Genomic DNA, 19,155 nt, shown 5'->3' on the forward strand with positions numbered 1-19,155 from the left:
TTCTGTAGAACCTAACACTGGCCCACTATATTGATGACATAGTATTTGGACCTGACAAATAAGTGGCAATTACTCTGGCTGCCTTCATAAAACACATGCACCTCAGAGGATGGAAGACAAACATACAAAGTTTTAGGAGCCTGCCACCTTTTAAGCTTTCAGGGGTCCGGACATCTTGAGCACACTGGGACATCCTGTTCATAGCAAAGTGTAAGTTGTACATTGCAACTCCTACTGCTAAGAGGTAGCACAGTGCTAGGAAATATTTTTCCGTGCATTTATTGAGTGATATAGATAGCTTCAAGTTTAGGATGGGGCCTAGAGCAAGAAAGGGGTATGCAGTAGGTAAGGCTGAAGTACAAGCCACCCTCACACTTGGGCTTTATATGCCAGAAGATTCATGATACTATGGCATCAGTGATATAAATGGATGCCATGTGGAATATCTGGCAAGTACTTGAAAAGAATCACAATGTACACTTCTAAGGTTCTGTAGCAAAGCATACTATCTGAATCATATTTTGCAAACCACAACTCTTGTATACTGCTGTATACAAGAAGAGAGTGCTATGGAAGAGAGTGTTTGTCATGAGTCATTAATGTGATCAAGTGGCCATAACTATCCACCATGAACTGAATAGTGATAGACCCATCAAATAATAAGTTCAGGTATGTCCAGCAACAATTCATTTGAAGATGGGAAAGGCTGATCCAGGGGCCACTTACAAATCAGTGGCCCATGACTCTATGTCACCTGTCACTGTTGCACTGATGCTTCTCCATCAGCTCATTTTTAGTTTCATGAAGGGTTCCTATAAGCTGCTGATAAAGAGGAGGAACCCAGGCTTGGTTTGCAGTATGTTGGTACTTCTATGTTAGTAGAAGACAAAAATGGACTTTGGTGGCACTACAGTTCCATTCAGAGGGGTTTCTAAAAATTGCTAGGTAATGGAACTCTCAGTTGTCAGAGTTGTGGGCAGTGTACCTAGTCATCTGCTTTTTTGTTGATAGACTCATAGCCAAAGGTAAGGATATGACAGACTAATGAGCAGAGATGAATAAATGGCATAGAATGGACAGGCCAGACAACTTGAAGGAACAAGCTAGGAAAATTAAGATAGGAAGTTCTAAGAAAGAGGCATGTGGATGGACCTATGATAGTGTTCAAAATGTGTGATAATCTTTGCATTATACATTAATGTACACCAGAGAGCATTTTATGTAGAAGAGGCATTGACAACCAGGAGAGCAGTATGATTCAGCCAGGTTACAACATTCCTACATGTTGCCTAACCTCTGTTGTCAACTAACCCAGAGCTAATGCAAATGGCTCATGAATAGAATAACCATGGCAGCACAGGTGAAAGCCATGCATGGACCTCTTTCTCCTGTGTCTGTTGTAGTTACAGCCACTGCTGAATATCTGAGCTGACAGTAACAGCAAATACTTTCAAATCTCAAAAATAGCATTCTCCTGCCAATTAGTGAAACATTGATTATATTGGATGCTTTGATAATGAAAAGGGCATGATTCACCTACATCATGCTTGTTGGTACTTTCATATCCAGTTATAACTGTAAATGGGAAAGTACAACAATCACTGTCTGGTAAGTGCCATATGGGGGTGCCAGAACAGACTACCACAGTGTACTCCTTATCTTTATCTAAATGCAGCCTTTCTCCTAAAGAAATTTACAAGAGGAGAGTTAGTGAGACATACTACCACTGCTGCTACTTCCTCCATTCCTAAGACTATCTGACCTACCCAGTATTTCTTCTAGGCTAGCAGAAATGCTAGCCAAAGGTGGGGAAATACAGAAAAGGAGACAAAATGGGAGAAAATAATCACCGATTTCACCTTTGGGACCAAAAGCAGCAATTGTGTTATAGTTTCTCACAATAATTCTCCTCTTATAAATTTCCCCAGGCATGAAGTTTATAGAATCATGAGAAAAAATGTGTCTGGATGGACTGAACATAACAAATGAAACTGTGCATTGTAGAATAGAGTGTGGTGGATGCTCTTTTCTCTGAAAGCATCCTCTTTTCAAACTAGTGCAAACTCTCCACTCCTTCTCTGAACTTTGCCAGCTGCTATTGCCCCCAGCTGGGGGATTAAGAATTCTCCCTGGCTAATAGAAGCCACCTGACTGCAAATGAAGCTCTGCATCCCCTCTCACTCTCGGGGGATGGCCCACCTCCAGTGGATGCAGGGGTACAGAAGACTGACCTGCTTGCCTCAAGGTGAGACAATTTGCCTGTGACTAGTTTGCTCCCTGCAGATCAGGTAAGGCTAGGCTTTACCAGAGATGACATCCTTGCTCAGCTCTTTTCCCTTCTTTTCAGTTCCACATTTTCCCTTGTAGGTTTTTCCTGAAAGCATTTCTTAAATCATTTGCAATGGCATCTCTATCTCACATTCTGCTTCTAGAGAACACTACCTATGACAATGGCTATTCATATTCATACTCTATAAATTAAAAGATACTCTTGACTCAAATACATTTGTATCCCTGCTCTCATTGGAACAAGGCTGAAGTACAATATAAAAGGACCAGTAATGTATAGTGACAACCATATTATGTTAGAATTTACCTTGGAAAAATTAGGTTACAGATCCTGGATTTTTCTACAAATGCATCTATGGAAACTGTGATAAAAGGAATTAATTACAAGCCAGTAAACTTGACATTCCTTATTTAATTTACATAACTGAAATTTTGTTTTAACTGGTATCTCCATTTTCTGCCATCTTTTTATTCAGTGTTCCATCTCATATACTCCATATGGTGTAGTTTTAGTGCAACTAACCATATTTTTCACTGTGGAACAGAAGGCTGAACTATCTATTCTTTATTTCTTCAATCGACAATGAAACATCCCCTATTTAGCTTATTATACAGATTCCCAGCTAGAGAGTATATGTCACACTCTTTCTTCAATGTAGCTTTCTTCATATTAATTTCAGTCCAATGGAGAGTGAGCCAAAATAATATGAAGTACCCTCAAAGATAAAGCCACACTCCCTGGATTTCTCCCTTCCAACTTACCACCAGTTGTAAAAGGGATAGATTGTAGCATGTAACTTGACCTCAAGTGGAAGCCATATATTGAAGAGCCTATCAGTCTGAGGCCCTGGGTGATCATGTGGAGTGGAACTGTCTGCAGCTCCTAGATTACCTGCTTACTTCTGGACAGTTACATGAGTGAGAAATACATTTTCATCTTATTTAGCCAATGTATTTTGAATGGCATAATTGCAGCAACATCACCTAAACGCTAGCTCATTGTGTTTCAAAGTACTTGTCTATGAGAAGGAGCTTCTGCAAGAATGTGAATCAATGCACTGCTTGTTTCAAAAAGAACATTCTGTTACAAAATAAAAACAAAATTTCAAGGAAAGCAACTGGTGTGCTTAGTGATATAGTTGATTTCTACTCTGGCACCAGCTTCTTGTCTCATGGTGAATCAGCAACAACATAATCCAAACAGGCTATTCATGGACCACATTTTGAGTAGCACTATTCTGGGTTAATAATTGCCAACATCAACTTAATGCTTCAGTTATACTGTATTCACCACTGTAGAAATTCTCATGTTTGTACCCTAATCATTGAATTATTTCTCCATGTGATGCTCATATTTTTCCCCAAAACTTTGCCTACATTTCTAGCTTAAGCTAATATCTACCATAAACCTTCCCTATTTATTTTAGAGGGGTAGCGTAGTGCAGTCATTAAGAGCTTGAGCTCATGAGGGAGACTGCCTGTGCATTAAGCAATTTTCCCAAATTCTCTGGATCTCAGTTCCTTATTTATAACATAATTATTGATAATATTTATCTCATATGGTTGTTGACAGCATTATATGTTATTTAAAATGGTTAAATAATGCTGTATATAAGAGTAATTATTATTTGATTCCACATTTGCCCTTCTTTTCTTATTGTCCGGATTATTTAGGCAAGATTAGTTAGGCAATTGGAGCAAGAGAAAGAGTAAATCTCACTGATGGATTGCTTTGCTACAGGTGTTCATCTTGAGAGCAGACTTCTTAGTCCATTATCAGAATGTACCAGCACCATGTGTGGCTGTCTGTCCATAGAATAAGTTTTACTTGACATAGTCAGATCACTAGACTTCTGGCATCTGTGAGTTACTTTGTAGAGAAATAGCTTGGAGTATCCTTAGCCGACTTGAGGATATAGGTTGCCTTACTAGATGACCCGAAGACCATTATATAATTCTAATTTAACACAAATCTGTGTATACTTGCTACCTGGTTCCTGTAACTCATAAAGCCAATAGTTTCAGCACCGCTTACCATTCAGATCTCAACACAAATATCAACTCATGAAAAGTGGCCTTCCCTGATGATAATAGTCAAAGCTTCTTCCCACTCTTGTCTCTTTCTGAGTTTCCTGTCATATTTTCTTTGTTACATGTCAGTACCTAAAATTATTTTCTTTGTGTATATGTTTGTAGTAATTTTATCTAAATAAGTATAGTTATAGTTTATAATAATTCTCTCTCAACTAGAATGTAAGTTCTCTGAAGGTGAGGCCTCTGTCTTCTTTATTGCTACAACCCAATACTTAAGAAATGCTGAGTGAATATTTGTAGAATGACTGACTTAGGACAGGCACAGTAAACATTTAGGAATCGGCATAGACTAATTTTGATATATGTTTGAAAACAAACATAATGTTAACTGTATAGACATTTAGCATCTAAAACTCCTACAACAAACCATACACAATCCCCAGTGCTTTCTTTCATGGCAATCCCAGAAGCTAGTTAGTGAATACACCATCACTTTAGAACTTAAACATTATTTCTCTCATATTGTTATATAACTACTTGATTTATAAATAACTTCATTTCTGAACTGCATTTTTAGATACAAAGCAATAGGAAGGTGGTTCTCAACCTATACTTCCTGAATTTCCCCACATATAACCCAGCAGAGAAAATCTCAGAGTAGGTGTTCACTTCATTTGCTCAAATGAAGATTTCTTTATGCTTAGCAAAGGTAGAAGAGTGGACTAATTGATTATTCAGTGCCGCTGTTGAAAGTCAAAGTCTTATTTGTGACATCTTTCTCGGTTCTATATGTTCCACTCGGCCACTTATCTTCTCTATTGCAGTGCACATGTCTTTCGCATTCTGATTTCTGCTTGCAAAACAGGTGAAATAAAATGTTCACAGAAATAAGCAGATTTAATGTAAGACTTGAAAAGAGTTGTCGTTGTCTCCAACACACAGAGAGAATATGGATAAGCATATTTTTGGGGGGAAGAGGATGACACTAGTTAATATCTATTTATACTTTCCCAGAAAGTTGGGATGCTAAGCTGTTACAATACATGCTGTTCCAAATTTTTTATTACTAACAACTTAATTTACATTACTTCAGGTTCTCCTATCGGTGTGTTCCTCAATCTAGGCAGATTGTCTTTCTTTGTAACTACACTCCTTCTATATTATGCTATTTTAGGGATTTCCAGATGCCCATTTCTGTTTTCACCTCTCTTCTTGGCATATTTTTCCTTTTGTCTGTTAATCAAAATTTTATTAATGGATGTTTGTATTTTCTATTTTCTGGAAATGTTTGTTCAGACTTTTGCTACTCTGACTTTTCTCATACTGTATGAAAATCTGAATACCAGCAAACATAATGTCTAACTTTTATTGATCACCTTCTATGTTCCAGGCACTTGATTGACGTAGATTATTTCTAATCTTCAAAGCAACCTGGCAAGACAGATTTTATTATCCCTTCTTGATAGCTGAGAAAGCTGAGATGCAAGGTGTTTTATTTAGGCCCTGCTGAAGGTCACACAGCAAGGTAGTTTCAGATTTAGAATCCAAATCTGGCATTGTCTCTGCAATTAAATTATGTGTGTGTATGCACGCACACATGTACATGTGAAGTTTTTGACAATGATTATGAAGGGTAAAGGATCTTCTCCCAAAAAAGCTAAGCATTTAATTGCACTTTCTTACTTTGCTCTATTTCTGTTGTTTTAATTTTTAAGTCAGAAAATTAGAAAGCAATTATTTCCCTTTTCATTCTGCAATCTGATTGTTCCCTGTATAAATGAAACTGCAATAGATATTTACTGGTTTAAGTATCTAGCACTGTAGATATATTTAAACTTCAAAAAAGAAATTCAGTTGCAATTGCTTTAGGCAGTCTATGGTTACAGTGCCAGTCCAGTGAAAATGCATGTAACTCAGCTGTCACACAGGTACAGGCGATGCACGTGGTTTTTGTATGTAGAATATATAAGGCAAATTTACATTTAAGTAAACATAAACAAGCAGGCAGAAGATTTCCTGAAGCAATGAACAAGACTTGGAAAGGGCAGTAAAATCTGATGAAATTATGTTCCTTACAAGGGCAGAAGCATCCTTGGATATTTCCCTCCAAATAAGTAAAAACTGCAAATTTGCAATCAAGCTAAAAAGAACATGGATTGAAAGAATGTCATATCATTTACCTTATTATAATTCCATATTTTTATAGAATACGTTAAAATAACTTTTGTTCTTATTATATCTAGTTACTCAAAGTCTACATTGCCTTTTTGCTACTAAAAATTTGCTTTGCTTACTATTCTCCACATCCTTCACTGGCAAGGACACCATGGAATTATCAATTCAAGATTGATTATCCCATCCAGGTCATGTGCCTATTCTAGATAACTAGGACATTTCTAGACCTTAATATATGAAACTTTAAAAATGTGCAGTGCTCATGATAGAAGGATTATTTTACTAATTACAAACATTTCAGAGGCCATTGGTTTGCTTTTCATTTCCCTTTTGCTATTCTCGACTGTTTAAAGAAGAATGCTATAAAAGGCATCTTTTAAAACATATTTTTCCTTTACAATTGGGCTGTGTTGTTTCTAAATTTTTTCTGGTTATTGAGTCTTGCCCTGTGTATGTCTGTAAAATGCCTTTTCCAAGTTGTATTGTACAGGGTGGTGACTTTCAAGTTTTGTCTTTCAATATCATTTAAGCCTAACATAATCCAGGTACATTGATGAGGAAGTTTAATAGATTAAGGGTGCTTATTCTCAGTGCTCCAATCGACAAATCTTTATGGAAAAACTGAGAGACATCTTTATGAAGGCTTGGACTCTCCTTGTTCTCCATGTAAAATCCATGCAGTCCCTCAACTTCTTGGGAAAGCGTTCGTCGTGTGAGTACACTGATCCATAATAAACGCACTCGTTACAGAACTCCTGTAGCACTTAATAGACTGATTTCTCAAACTTTTCTACCAAGTACCCTGAATTACAGAGGTTTATAATGCCAACCTCTGGGGGTAGGACTGGATGGAAAGGAGAGTGTGGTTCTGTGTCTGTCTAGAGTGACAGCTTCAAGAGTGCTGCTTTAGACACAAAGTGTTTCCAATTTATCCTAAACGTCTATCCATCTTCACCATATTATACTCATGTTTATTTAAATAAGTTAATACTGCTGGTATTTTCCCATGAAGTAGTCTCATAGTAAAATTGACCCCAAGGGAAGGTGGCATGTTTACTTTCTGTAGTTCTATCTTTTTTTTTTTTTTCCTTTCCTTTTGAGAAGGAGTCTCACTCCATCACCCAGGCTGGAGTGCAATGGCGCGATCTCGGCTCACTGCAACCTCCACCTCCCGGATTCAAGTGATTCTCCTGCCTCAGCCTCCCAAGTAGCTGGGACTGCAAGCACACGCCACCAGGCCTGGCTAATTTTTGTAGTTTTAGTAGACACAGAATTTGACCATATTGGCCAGGTTAGTCTCGAACTCCTGACTTTGTGATCTGCCTGCCTCGGTCTCCCAAAGTGCTAGGTTTACAGGAGTGAGCTGCTGCACCCGGCCAGTTCTATCTTTAAACTAATGAGTGTGTACTTTTGAATGTAATCCCTTATGTTATTATTTATGTTTTAATGAATATCCTGGCAGGGAAAAGAAAGCCAACTCAATAAAATGAACTATATTTTTAAATTCTTATGAATCAGTTGTTCTAATATAGTACTATTCACTCATATATGACATTGAATTTATCAAATGTTTCTGTAAGGCACAAACAAAAAAATCAGTTTCCTTTTTCATTATTATACTTGGATTTTTAAGCTCAAATATATTTTATGATGATTTTAATTTAGAAAGTATTGTTGCTTTATTTTATTTTTAAGGGAGCTATCTGCAAGTAACTTTTTTAAGACTGAACCTCAATAAGTGGTTTGTGTGGGGAATTTGATACTTGACAAGAACATGTTTGCAATTGATTACCAGGGAAAACAATCCAAGACTTAAGTCATCATTTTTGGATGTCAGAGTGTCTGACAGCCTCATACAATCAAAATGTGGCTTCAGTATAAATTAAAGAATCAAAATCATGAGAAATTATTGCCATCTTTGGTGGAGGAGATATTCCTGAAAGCTATAGAACTTACTATTGTTAAGTTAGGAAGGAAAAGATAACATGGCAAAATATAAATTTAAATTTTGATTAGGAAAAAATATTTAAGATAATAATGAAATCTGTCCTCTCTCATCTGTGATGTGATAAAAACTATACTGACTTAATTTCACTGAAAAGACTAAAAGATGAATGAATTAAAGTGAAAAGTGCTATTACAGAACTCCTATTCCTCAGCAATGGGGGTAATTAGTCACAGATCACTCTTTCGTTATTCTCAGTCTCACTCACTCCTACTTCGAAGGTCTTGCTTTTCACAACCATGAAGCTCTTCTGGGCTTCCCTTTCTCATAGGTAGATATTGTCCTATCTTCAGCACCTCCCTATTCTTCCCTGTCCTGAGAAAAGGCTTCTGGTGTAATCTTCATTGACCAACATTTTTTAAAGTCACTTCACTCTCAACTTCAGAGCCTAGAGCTTGTTGTACCTAATTGCCTACCAAATTCAAATTACACTGGCAGCATTCAAAGCTTCCCCCACTGACTTGTACCTGCTTCTATAGGTTACTTACCATTACATCGCAACTTACTATCTGAGAAACAGATGTACCACTTTTATTGTTCTTTGTACACACAGCCCTTTGCTTTTGGTTATTCTTTAATGATATTTTGAAGACAGTGGCTATTGTACTATGCTAGGTTCCAGGGTGCAAATATGAACCAAAAATGTCTCATTCTTCAAGGTTTGCAGGAACAGGTATATGACAGGCAATACCTTGTGGTAAGTGCAGTAATATAATTATAAATAAGTTACAGGGTGGTAAAAAGAGAAATAAATATCAAGACAAAATTGTAACACTATTTTGTTCACATAACAAGCAGTTATTGTGGCTTATAAGTTCCATGAAGGCAAGAACTTTCTTTTGATTATGTAGGTACTTCAAAAGCATAGGTTGACTAACTGTCAGCTCCTTCTAAAGTAAGGAGTTATCCCTGACATTTCATTCGACATAGAGATTTGATGATAATAGTATATTTGCTTTTTCAATTGTAAAACCATCATCTTTTGGTTGAAGTTACCCTGGAGGAGGAGTCAGAAAGCCTAGGCTTTTGTCCTGACTTGTTCCTAATAAGCCATGTGACTTAGAACAAGGCATTTCACTTCACTGTGTGTCATCCATTTTCTCTCTACAATGAATAGGTTGAGCTAGATGTCCCTAATTTCTCATTCTGCTCTTACAGTCTTTAATTCTCTGTGTCAGCATTCCTTCATTGCTTCAACAGACACATACTAATAAAACCTATAGTGTGTAAGTCACTAGATCTTAAGATTTGTTTATGTCACAGTTATTCAAATTTCATCATTTCTAAGCTGGGGCTGGATGTCTTGACAGCTAGAATCAGCAAAGTGATTAACCATCTAAGATTAGTGCTCTGTGATTTACTTTCCCACTTCTTTAACCCTGGAGACATTGGCATGGAGAGAGAAAACTTCAGCTCTTTGAGCATTCTCCTGGTCACACAGAAAAGCAGGACTCCACATCATGTTTGGCATGTTTGTTGATAGTGAGACTCTGGAGTGATGGAGTGAAGACTGGAACTGAGCGAACCTGACAGTTTGAGAGCTTAAAAGCATCGATTAGTTCATGTGTAAGAATCTGACCTTGTAACTTCCTCCATATTGTGGTTTTGGTTCCTATAATGAGAATTATAGGAAAAAAAAAAAAAAGCAAAAAATAAATAAATAAAAAACAAAAACAAAAAAGAAAGAAACCTTATTCTTTCACCAAAATAATAGTGATTATTCTACCAAAATAATAAGAGACATGAATTAATAGACACCAGTGAGTACAATTTTAAGAATCTTACACACTAAGGACTAAACTGACAAGGATACAGTCTGGGGATTGCATTTCATATGTGTCCTCAGTACACATTCCCATATTAATCACCTTTGCAAGAATCAACTTTCAGTGAGAGATGAACACAAATGCATTTTGTGCCGTACTTATCAGGCTACCCATTGACAGATATTCATATTGCAGTTTTTAATTAGGTGACAAAGCAGCTTCACATATACGGTAGTTGGTGCTAATGAAAATTTACACGAGGAACCAAAGGAAATTAAATAGATGTGAATATTATTATTTTTCACTTTTTCTTTTATTTGTGGTAACAAGAATGTGTGAATTGAAAAATCTAAAGAAAGATAATGGTTGACTTAGTTTTAAACATGAAATATACTGAGTAAGAAGTCACACTGGTAAATACAAAAAAGCACTTTAATGTTTTATTTTGACACTTTGTAACAATAACAGAAACACACTATATTTATCTATTCTAGCTCTCTAGCATTGTGATGAATGGGCCATAAAAAAACCTACCAATTGATGCTAAGTAAAATAAAACTAAGTTCATATTTTATAGAGAAAAGGGTGACAATGCCTATTTTAAATGGCCTATTATAGATATGAATATGAAAAGAAGAGATAATCACTAGGGAAACAAACTCAGTATTATGCACTTTATTGTTACTTCACAGCTTGAAGATTTTTGGACACGATGTGTTTGGCGAAGTTTATTGGATTTGCTGCAGTAAGTCAACTGTTCTCAAAATCTCATGTATCTGAATAATTCTCTCTTTAACTTAACTACTCTATTTTCTATTCCTTGTTTTTCTTCTTAAATATATTTGAGAATATATGATTTTTAGTTAACAAAAATGTTTGTAACTTTAAAGTTTCAGTGAAAAGTAACCATATAAATAATATAATTCACATAATAGCAAAGGGAGTCTTTCAGTAGGAAAACATTTGCTTATGTATCATTTAAGTACTCTTATAGAAAACTATATTTTGATAAATTGTATAAAAATTCCTAAACATATATAAACAACAGCAATGATGAAAATTTGCAAACTCTACGTTATCTTTTCTGAGCTATTCTCTCTGTTATGATGAACTTCCAAGGAACTTACCCCTATGATATCATGTGAAATTAAAATTATCAGCACTGGCAAATTATATATAAATATATATTTCTTATATCTTCCAAGAATGATATGATTTCTGAAAGAATAATCCCATACTTTAATTTCGGATTTCCATTTACACCCCTAATCTACCAGCACTGTATTCCATATTTAACAAACCTTCAATCAATACTTAGAATCATCATGTTTTCCAAATCATATTGGAGCTGGCATATCTTTGATTATATTTATTTTTTAAGAAAAGTGTCACTGACATCCAAACATATTAATAAATACAATTATCTTAAAAAGTTAAAACAATATCAAGAAATTCAGTTCATCATTTAAAAAAAACTTTTTCCTTTTTCTACAGATAGAGGAAGAGTAGAGATGGAGCTGGAGGCCATTGAAGGATTCTTTGTATGTAAGCTGTCTAAAATCTTTGTTAATTTGTCTGATTTTTACTATTACTGTACCATAAATATTATAGATATATTTTATATAAACATTTGTGACAAAAGAATTGATTTACCATCAATAATTTATCAATTTCATAAAAGTGTGTGAGATCTTTTGAATAACCACCATTTGTGGGACACATGCTTTGTCTTTATACAATTCTATTTTGTGTGTGGATATATGCTCATAATAATTATGCTTCTATCTATTTATCTGTCTTTCTAAATTGCATATCAAATGGTAGATGGTCAAGTAACTTATTGGAATGGTAAATAGAATGTGTAGTTCAATGTAAACACAAATAGTAAAAAGCTGCTTAATAAATTATCAGAATATAATATGACATATGATAGCAATCAGTTTTAAAACACATTTGAAACATATGATAGTGAATAATGAGAAATCTCTCCACTGGCTTTAAGAAAAAATGTATTTTGTTCTTTGCATGCCCTAGAACATCTAGCCTTACCTTACACATAACAGATAGACAATGAACATGTGTTGGATGCATTTCTGACAGTGTAGACAGAGAGTGGCATGTAATATGATTTATGAAACAAAGAGAAACAAATAGTCTTGAAGAGAGGGAAAGAGGATGACAAAAAGTCTGTTTCACAGTAATTTCTCATTAATGGTGATGCTACTTTCTCAACCGACTGCTTGGCAGGGGACTATCTGATCTGCTCTCTGCAGCCAGCCTATTGATTTTGTGGGTCGATGTAATCTGATGCATAAAGAGGCAAGAAAATGGGAGGCAACATTGTCCTAGATAACTGCCAAGAAGCAGATAGTTTACATTTGATGCATCCAGGCTAAGTGGCCCCATATGAAGTTGAATTATTAGTAAAAACAATCCTAACACTGACAATTCTCTTTTTCAGTAGTTCTACTGTTAGTGAAATATTTGTTACATTTAAAGAAAAGAGAAGATAGGCTTGAGAGATTAACTCTATATGGATACAAGGTAAAATTGCTTTTCCTTTCTTATATACACAATGTTGTACATATACATATCAAAGTCTAATTATAAGTCTTAGATTCCCGTGGCTCTAGGTTTTTATTTCTCTAGATATCTACTGTCTAACCATTTTACTGCTAGTTAGTGCTCACACTGCATGCAAATTAAAATGATTAGCTTGGAGGAGACACCAACAATAAAACAACATCTTCAAAGCAAAAATTTTAAACCAACCAAGCAACCAACCAAACAAAAACCCAGAAAAGCAAGCAAAAAATGCAATTTATAAAATAAGCAAAAATTGTTGAGGAAGAGAATAAAACTATTGTATAAAAGAGGATTTGCAGTTAAATTCCAGTTTTAATATGTCCAGCAGAGTTCTTAACACAAATTATACATTCACAAATTGCTAGTTTCTTTCCTTCCACCCCAGGAGAGAATGTTAAATGTTACCTGCCATAGAGGGTCTTTCTGCTCAGGGAAGAGCTCAAAATACTTGTGGGCCAGCTGCACTGGAGGCAGAGTTTGCAATTTCAGGTTGGTCCAGCTCTGCACAAAGTTGGCCAAGTTCACAAAGGTATACAACCCTAGGCGGTCATTTCCATAGTTTGATAAATGGGTCATGAAAATGCTGATCTGAAAGATAAATAAAAATGACCACAAAAATATCATATGCTTAAGCTCAAAAGTAGCAGTACAAGCCCCAGGCAGCACTTCGCCTCACTTTGGAATTTCACAAGAAGTACAATGATCTTTTTAAGTGGAAAGCCACACATTTAATTTTAATCACAAAATAACACTTAAACTCACTTTTAAAATTAAAATTGAAATTGAGAGTGTCATTTCCTCACTGTTCTTCAGAAGTATAGTGTTACTTTGCATCTCACTTTTGCTTATTGTGGAACAAATACCATCAAATTCAATCTAGTAACTTTCAGACCAGTGAAGAACTAATATTAGACCTGTTCTAAAATTAAACAAATTTTCCAGAACTTTTCTGGTGTAGATATGTGTACAGGTTGAAATAGAATCAGACTCAAGAAAACGTGTTTCTTTGTGGTCTTATTAAACAAATTTTATTGCAGTAGAGACTGTAAATATTTGCACAGAAACTGATTGCATTTAGCCAGAAACTCTTCCCCATTCATTAATCCTTTTACAACTTTTCATACCCCAATATTAACCCTAAAAATATCATGGCATTTCAGTGTTGTTCTTTTGTGTATCATAGACAAAGAAAAAGTGAAATTAGATTACTTGGTATTGAAAGAGCAACCAAAAATTCAAATGTTATTACAAACATTATCTAATATTTAGTTAATTAGGCATTGCAGCAGGGATTTTAAAAAATACTAAATAAAAGAGAAATTGCAAAATTCTGATTTAAATTGCAGAGATTGTTTATGCAACTCATAAAAAAGAGAGTTCATTACTTTGTGACAAGCATAATTTTGTATTTGTTCCTTAATCTCATAATATTTTCAAATTTAATTATCTTAAAAATTCATTTTACTATTTACTGTATTGATCTATATTGTAAATGTTTTATAACAACCCAAATATTATAATGAAATAATTTATTAACTTTATTAGAAATGCAAGGCTAAAATAAGGTTATAAATAATAATATTAGAACAAATGTAACATCTGAAGCTGAACAGAAAAATAATATAGAAGAAAAGTCAAGTGTCTCATGGCTAATATTTTGTATGAAAACTCGCTGACACTTTTTTTAAGGGTTTATGTTTCTTGGTATGGTTATTTGGAAATAAAATGGGTTTGCAGAACTATTCCAATGTTAATTTTATTGACACCTGGTTAGATATTAGCCATGCAATAAAGACTATACGCAGACCTTCTGTTCCCATGATCTAATATGTCACTGGATAATTGTAAATGTCTAAAGAGGAGGTCTTTTATCTTAAAAAATAATAGAAGCATTACCTTGTACCAGAATTTAGAAAATCTACTCTGGCAAGGCACTGTAAGTTAAAACCCCTCTATGCGTTAAAGACACCTAAACGTTAGTTGATAAAATGGTCTTACTTGAGATTCATATGGAATCATTTAAACAAATACAGGCATATATGTCACTGATCAATATTACACTGACCAATCTGATAGATATCAATTCATTGTTTGAATGCCCTTTTTATTGTAGAAAACACATTCTCTATTATGTGTCATACTAGAATACTGAAAAAAATATCTGAAGGAAACCTGTTAAAATGATCAAAGTCACACCTCATCATGGTTGAAGGTAGAGAAGAGAATGTGCCTTTAATGTCCCTAACTTACATAAAATCATAGCTAAAATTCATATAGTGCTTGCTTACTATGTACTAAGCAGGATTACAAGCCCTTCACATAGATGAAATAATTAAATCCTCTCAACGCTGTTACAAGTAACTACTGCTATTGTCTCCTTTTACAGATCAAGAAAATGAAGCACAGAGCAGTTAAGCAACTTGTTCAAGTTCTACATCTAGTCAGTGGCAGAGTAGGAATTTAAACCCAGGCAGCCAGATTCCCAATTCCGACATGTAACTGAAACTTTCGCCAAAACATGTATATACATTGAGTTTGACATCCATCATTTTTTCCTTTTGCCCTTTTCAACAACAACAAAAAAGCAAGACAAAGAACATATTTTTATAGAAGGCAGTAGAAAACTATGTAAGTATTATCTTGGCAGCTTAAAGTTTTTATTTTTCTTTTTACATTGGAATGAAAAAAATAGTTTGGAAACCTTAAATGAAATCTTTTAAGACAGTGAATTATAGCATCTGAGAAGAATATTACTAATAGGCTGCAAATTTATCTTTGAAGACAATATCACTGCTATCATATTTCTATTCCATTTTTATCCTTGGAATATATTCAAATATTTTATTTGAATCATCAAAAAAGACAATAGATATTTTAAAAATATTATTTATTTAATTTATCTAGGTAGAAATTTAAGTTAAACCCCTTAAGTTAAGCCTCTTAATCCCTTTACATTTGAGTTAAACCTCTAAATATTAGTTGACAATGATTTTAATTGAGATTCATATGGAATCTCAAGTAAAATTTAAAACATTTAAAAATTTTAAATGATTCCATGTGAAGCTCAAGTAAAATCATTGTATCAACTAATATTTAGGGGTTTAACTTAAATTTCTACCTAGATAAATTATATAAACATAACACTATCCAATGTCAAATTGGCCAATCTCTCACCCTTAAATTCTTTTATCTCAAATAGAAAGTTCCCTCTTGGCGGGACTTAGTTACAGAGTTTCTGTAACATAGCATGGTATCAGTAGTTGATGACCATATAATTGCCACTGTTGTCATGAGAACTTCTTGATAATCACCACAAAATAATATGCATTTGATCCCATTAAGTATGCATTTATATCATGTCACTGCTGTAATTAAGAAATAAGACAGTGTAAGTAGCATGCTTCAGGATAATTATGGTTTCCCAGGACTGAAAATAGTATGAAAACCAGGCTGCCAGCTAAATGCCTGAAGAAATATAATAATGTCCTAGAAATCTACCACCTGCCCTCTTAGCATTGTTATTTTAAGAAGGAATTGTAAGGCACCTGTGAGAGTCTAAAGTCTGACAAAATTCTAAATAAGAATATTACTTTGAGAGTATCGTAAAGAGTATTTTTATATCATAAGCAGATGTATATTATCATTTCCTTAGGGTATTAATGTAGACTTTTAAAAGATTTTTGTAGCAGAGTGATTTTAAGTCATTTTTCCAGAACATTCTTAGGAGGATAAGCTTTGTTTGATGACAAAAAAAAAAAAAAGGGTAAAACTGAATGCAGGGCAAATGGAAAATTTGTCTTTGAAAGAAAGCAGAGTCTGGAGATATGTGGTTCTAAGCTGAGGCATGCTGCTGCATTTAAATTTTCCTTTACTGAGAATAAAAACAAGCACCCTGTCCATATTGGTTGCAATCACTGTTGTATGGGACAACATGTGCACATGCCTTACTGGCTAGAAACAAATTAGTGCTGGTATATGGTCAATTGGTTGCACTTTAAGAAAAACAATTCTGCAAGCACAGCTTAACTGTGCATATCTGGCTTGCTAAAATCACCTATTGTGCAGACAGAGCATTTTAAGAGTTTTAGCATTTCTGGGCAAATGGCTTCTTTAAACAAACAAAATAAAACCTATTTCAGAGAGTGTTAAGTGTATAAGACAAATTAAAAATGGATGTTGTTGAGGCATAAATAAGAGAATTCAAAAGACATGTGGTATGAGATAGCAAATAATTTTTCACAGACTTATGTTGCTACTATTTTTTACTGTCTATTTTGTTTTTTTATATATTTATTTTGATTATTATTTTCTTATTGCATATTAAAAATAATCTGTTTCAATAGTGTACTCCCAAAAGTATCATCTGCGGAAAGTATGACAGTACTACATGGATAAAAATGGTTTATATATACAGCCTCCTGAACCTTGAAATATTGCCGCTCAGAGATATGCATTGATTCAAACAAGCAGAGCTTCATCTTTCATATGAAAAGGACAGGAAAGGACATCTTGTTCAATGGACGCATTGGAGAATAAGATATTCAGTAAGTGCTAATTTCAGTAGGCCAATTGCAGCAGGCTTTCCAAGAGGGCACCGAGGGTCTGGGTGCCATTGCTTCTGTCATCAAGCACTCTGGACTGCCTTTATCTTGTTGTTGGCACTTCTACCTATGTTTCTCCCTCAACTCTCAAGGCTCTCAACTTCATTATAACCAAACATAAAACAAGTCTAAACTTTCTTATCTGTTGTAAAAATATACAAGCAACATTATGGGCACGTTCATAGTCTATTCATTAGAAATATAAGCAGTTTTTCATAACCTGATTGTCAGATACAATACATATATTCAAAATTTGGGAAGACATTACCTATGAAATAAATCTGTTTAATGATGTATCTAAAGTTCAAGGAAAAAGGAAGCTTTACGTATTATAATGTATAAATCTTGATGATAGGAAATTGAGTAAATATAATTGAACTTTATGGATAATCCTTAACTGTGGGTAAACACACTGTCATAGGACAAATGGAATGGTGGTAAATAAATTAGGCAACTGGTTATCCCCCTGAGTGTTTAATTAAAAATTATACAATTAATTGTTCTTTTTAACATTTTGTTTTTGTCTTATGAAGCTGCCAATATCCAAAATATAAGAAGAGAAGAAAAAAGGGAAGATCAAAATAAAAGTGAAAGGTCTTATTTTATCCACAGAATGAAGCATTACTCTCCAAGTTGAGTTAGAATATTTTCACTGCCAAGACCAGAAGAGTTTCCTTGCTTTTGCTACTTGTGTGACAAATAGAATGGTATTGTAAACTGCATGATCACGAATATCAGTAGCCAGAATATATTATACAGCATTTTTAAATTGGAATTAAAAATCATTTTTAGAGCATACATTTTTAGTGAAAGTACACATTGAATATTTGGGTATTTAGTCCTGTGCCTTACAGTGCCTTTAAAAGTCAAATCATTTACAGAATAGTCAGATATTTGGTTCCTAGGAAAAAAAAAATGCACAATCACAAACACAGAAGGAAACAACAGCTTTGCAGAGCTGTTGGATAGCTGCTTTGCAGAGCAAGGAGAGAGGCACCCTGTTTTAGGGCAGCTTGCTTTGTGCTCATGCTGCAGCACAGTATTTTTCAAGATAGGTATTAAATATTAGCAGGCAGTTTCCATTTTTGCTTCTGTGGCTTTGACAGCGTGCTGCTTTTCAGAATAGTTCAATTGTGTTTAAAAATATGTCCATTAGCTTGTTAAATTATTGATTATGCTTTTAGTTCTCATAAAATGTGAAGGTAGATGGAATATAGGGAAATACACCCCTGATGGCTCATCTGATGGGCTTTGGCATTGTACTCATATTTTTCTTATAAAAGGTAATTTTGTGTCTTTATTTTATTCTAAAAATAGTCTGGAACCACACAAGGGATATTAAGAGTCAGACTAGGCTTAGCATTACTAATATGAGTGCCAATAACACTTCTTGATTTAAACACACATAACTATTGGTAATAATTGTAGGCAACCCAGTCTTAGGCAACTCTTCAGGCCTGGGCAACTAATAACTTGGTAAACGTTAACATCTATGTTCTTAGATATCAAAAGTAAGGAAAGTTTGTCCAAACCTAATATAACTATATTAATCTTTCGCTCAATCTAAAAATGGCTCTCAGCTTGTAGTCTACTATTTGGATACATCACTTTGTTTTTTTAAAAACGAAACACTCCAACGAATCATTGATTAATGATTGATCTTAACATATTATGTTGTTGAATGTTAATGTTAATTTAC

General features: G+C 34.4%; 1 protein-coding gene across 1 annotated transcript in view; it reads right to left on the bottom strand.

Annotated features, from left to right (window-relative positions):
- NDST4 (N-deacetylase and N-sulfotransferase 4) overlaps positions 1 to 19,155 on the bottom strand; it is a 150,595-nt gene that overhangs the window by 30,581 nt on the left and 100,859 nt on the right. Inside the window, exon 5 of the mRNA XM_001097335.4 lies at positions 13,261 to 13,443. Coding sequence (XP_001097335.2) covers positions 13,261 to 13,443 — 183 coding nt within the window. The remainder of the gene's footprint in view (positions 1 to 13,260; positions 13,444 to 19,155) is intronic.

This window comes from Macaca mulatta, chromosome 5, assembly GCF_049350105.2.
Source record: "Macaca mulatta isolate MMU2019108-1 chromosome 5, T2T-MMU8v2.0, whole genome shotgun sequence".
Classification (NCBI taxonomy): domain Eukaryota; kingdom Metazoa; phylum Chordata; class Mammalia; order Primates; family Cercopithecidae; genus Macaca; species Macaca mulatta.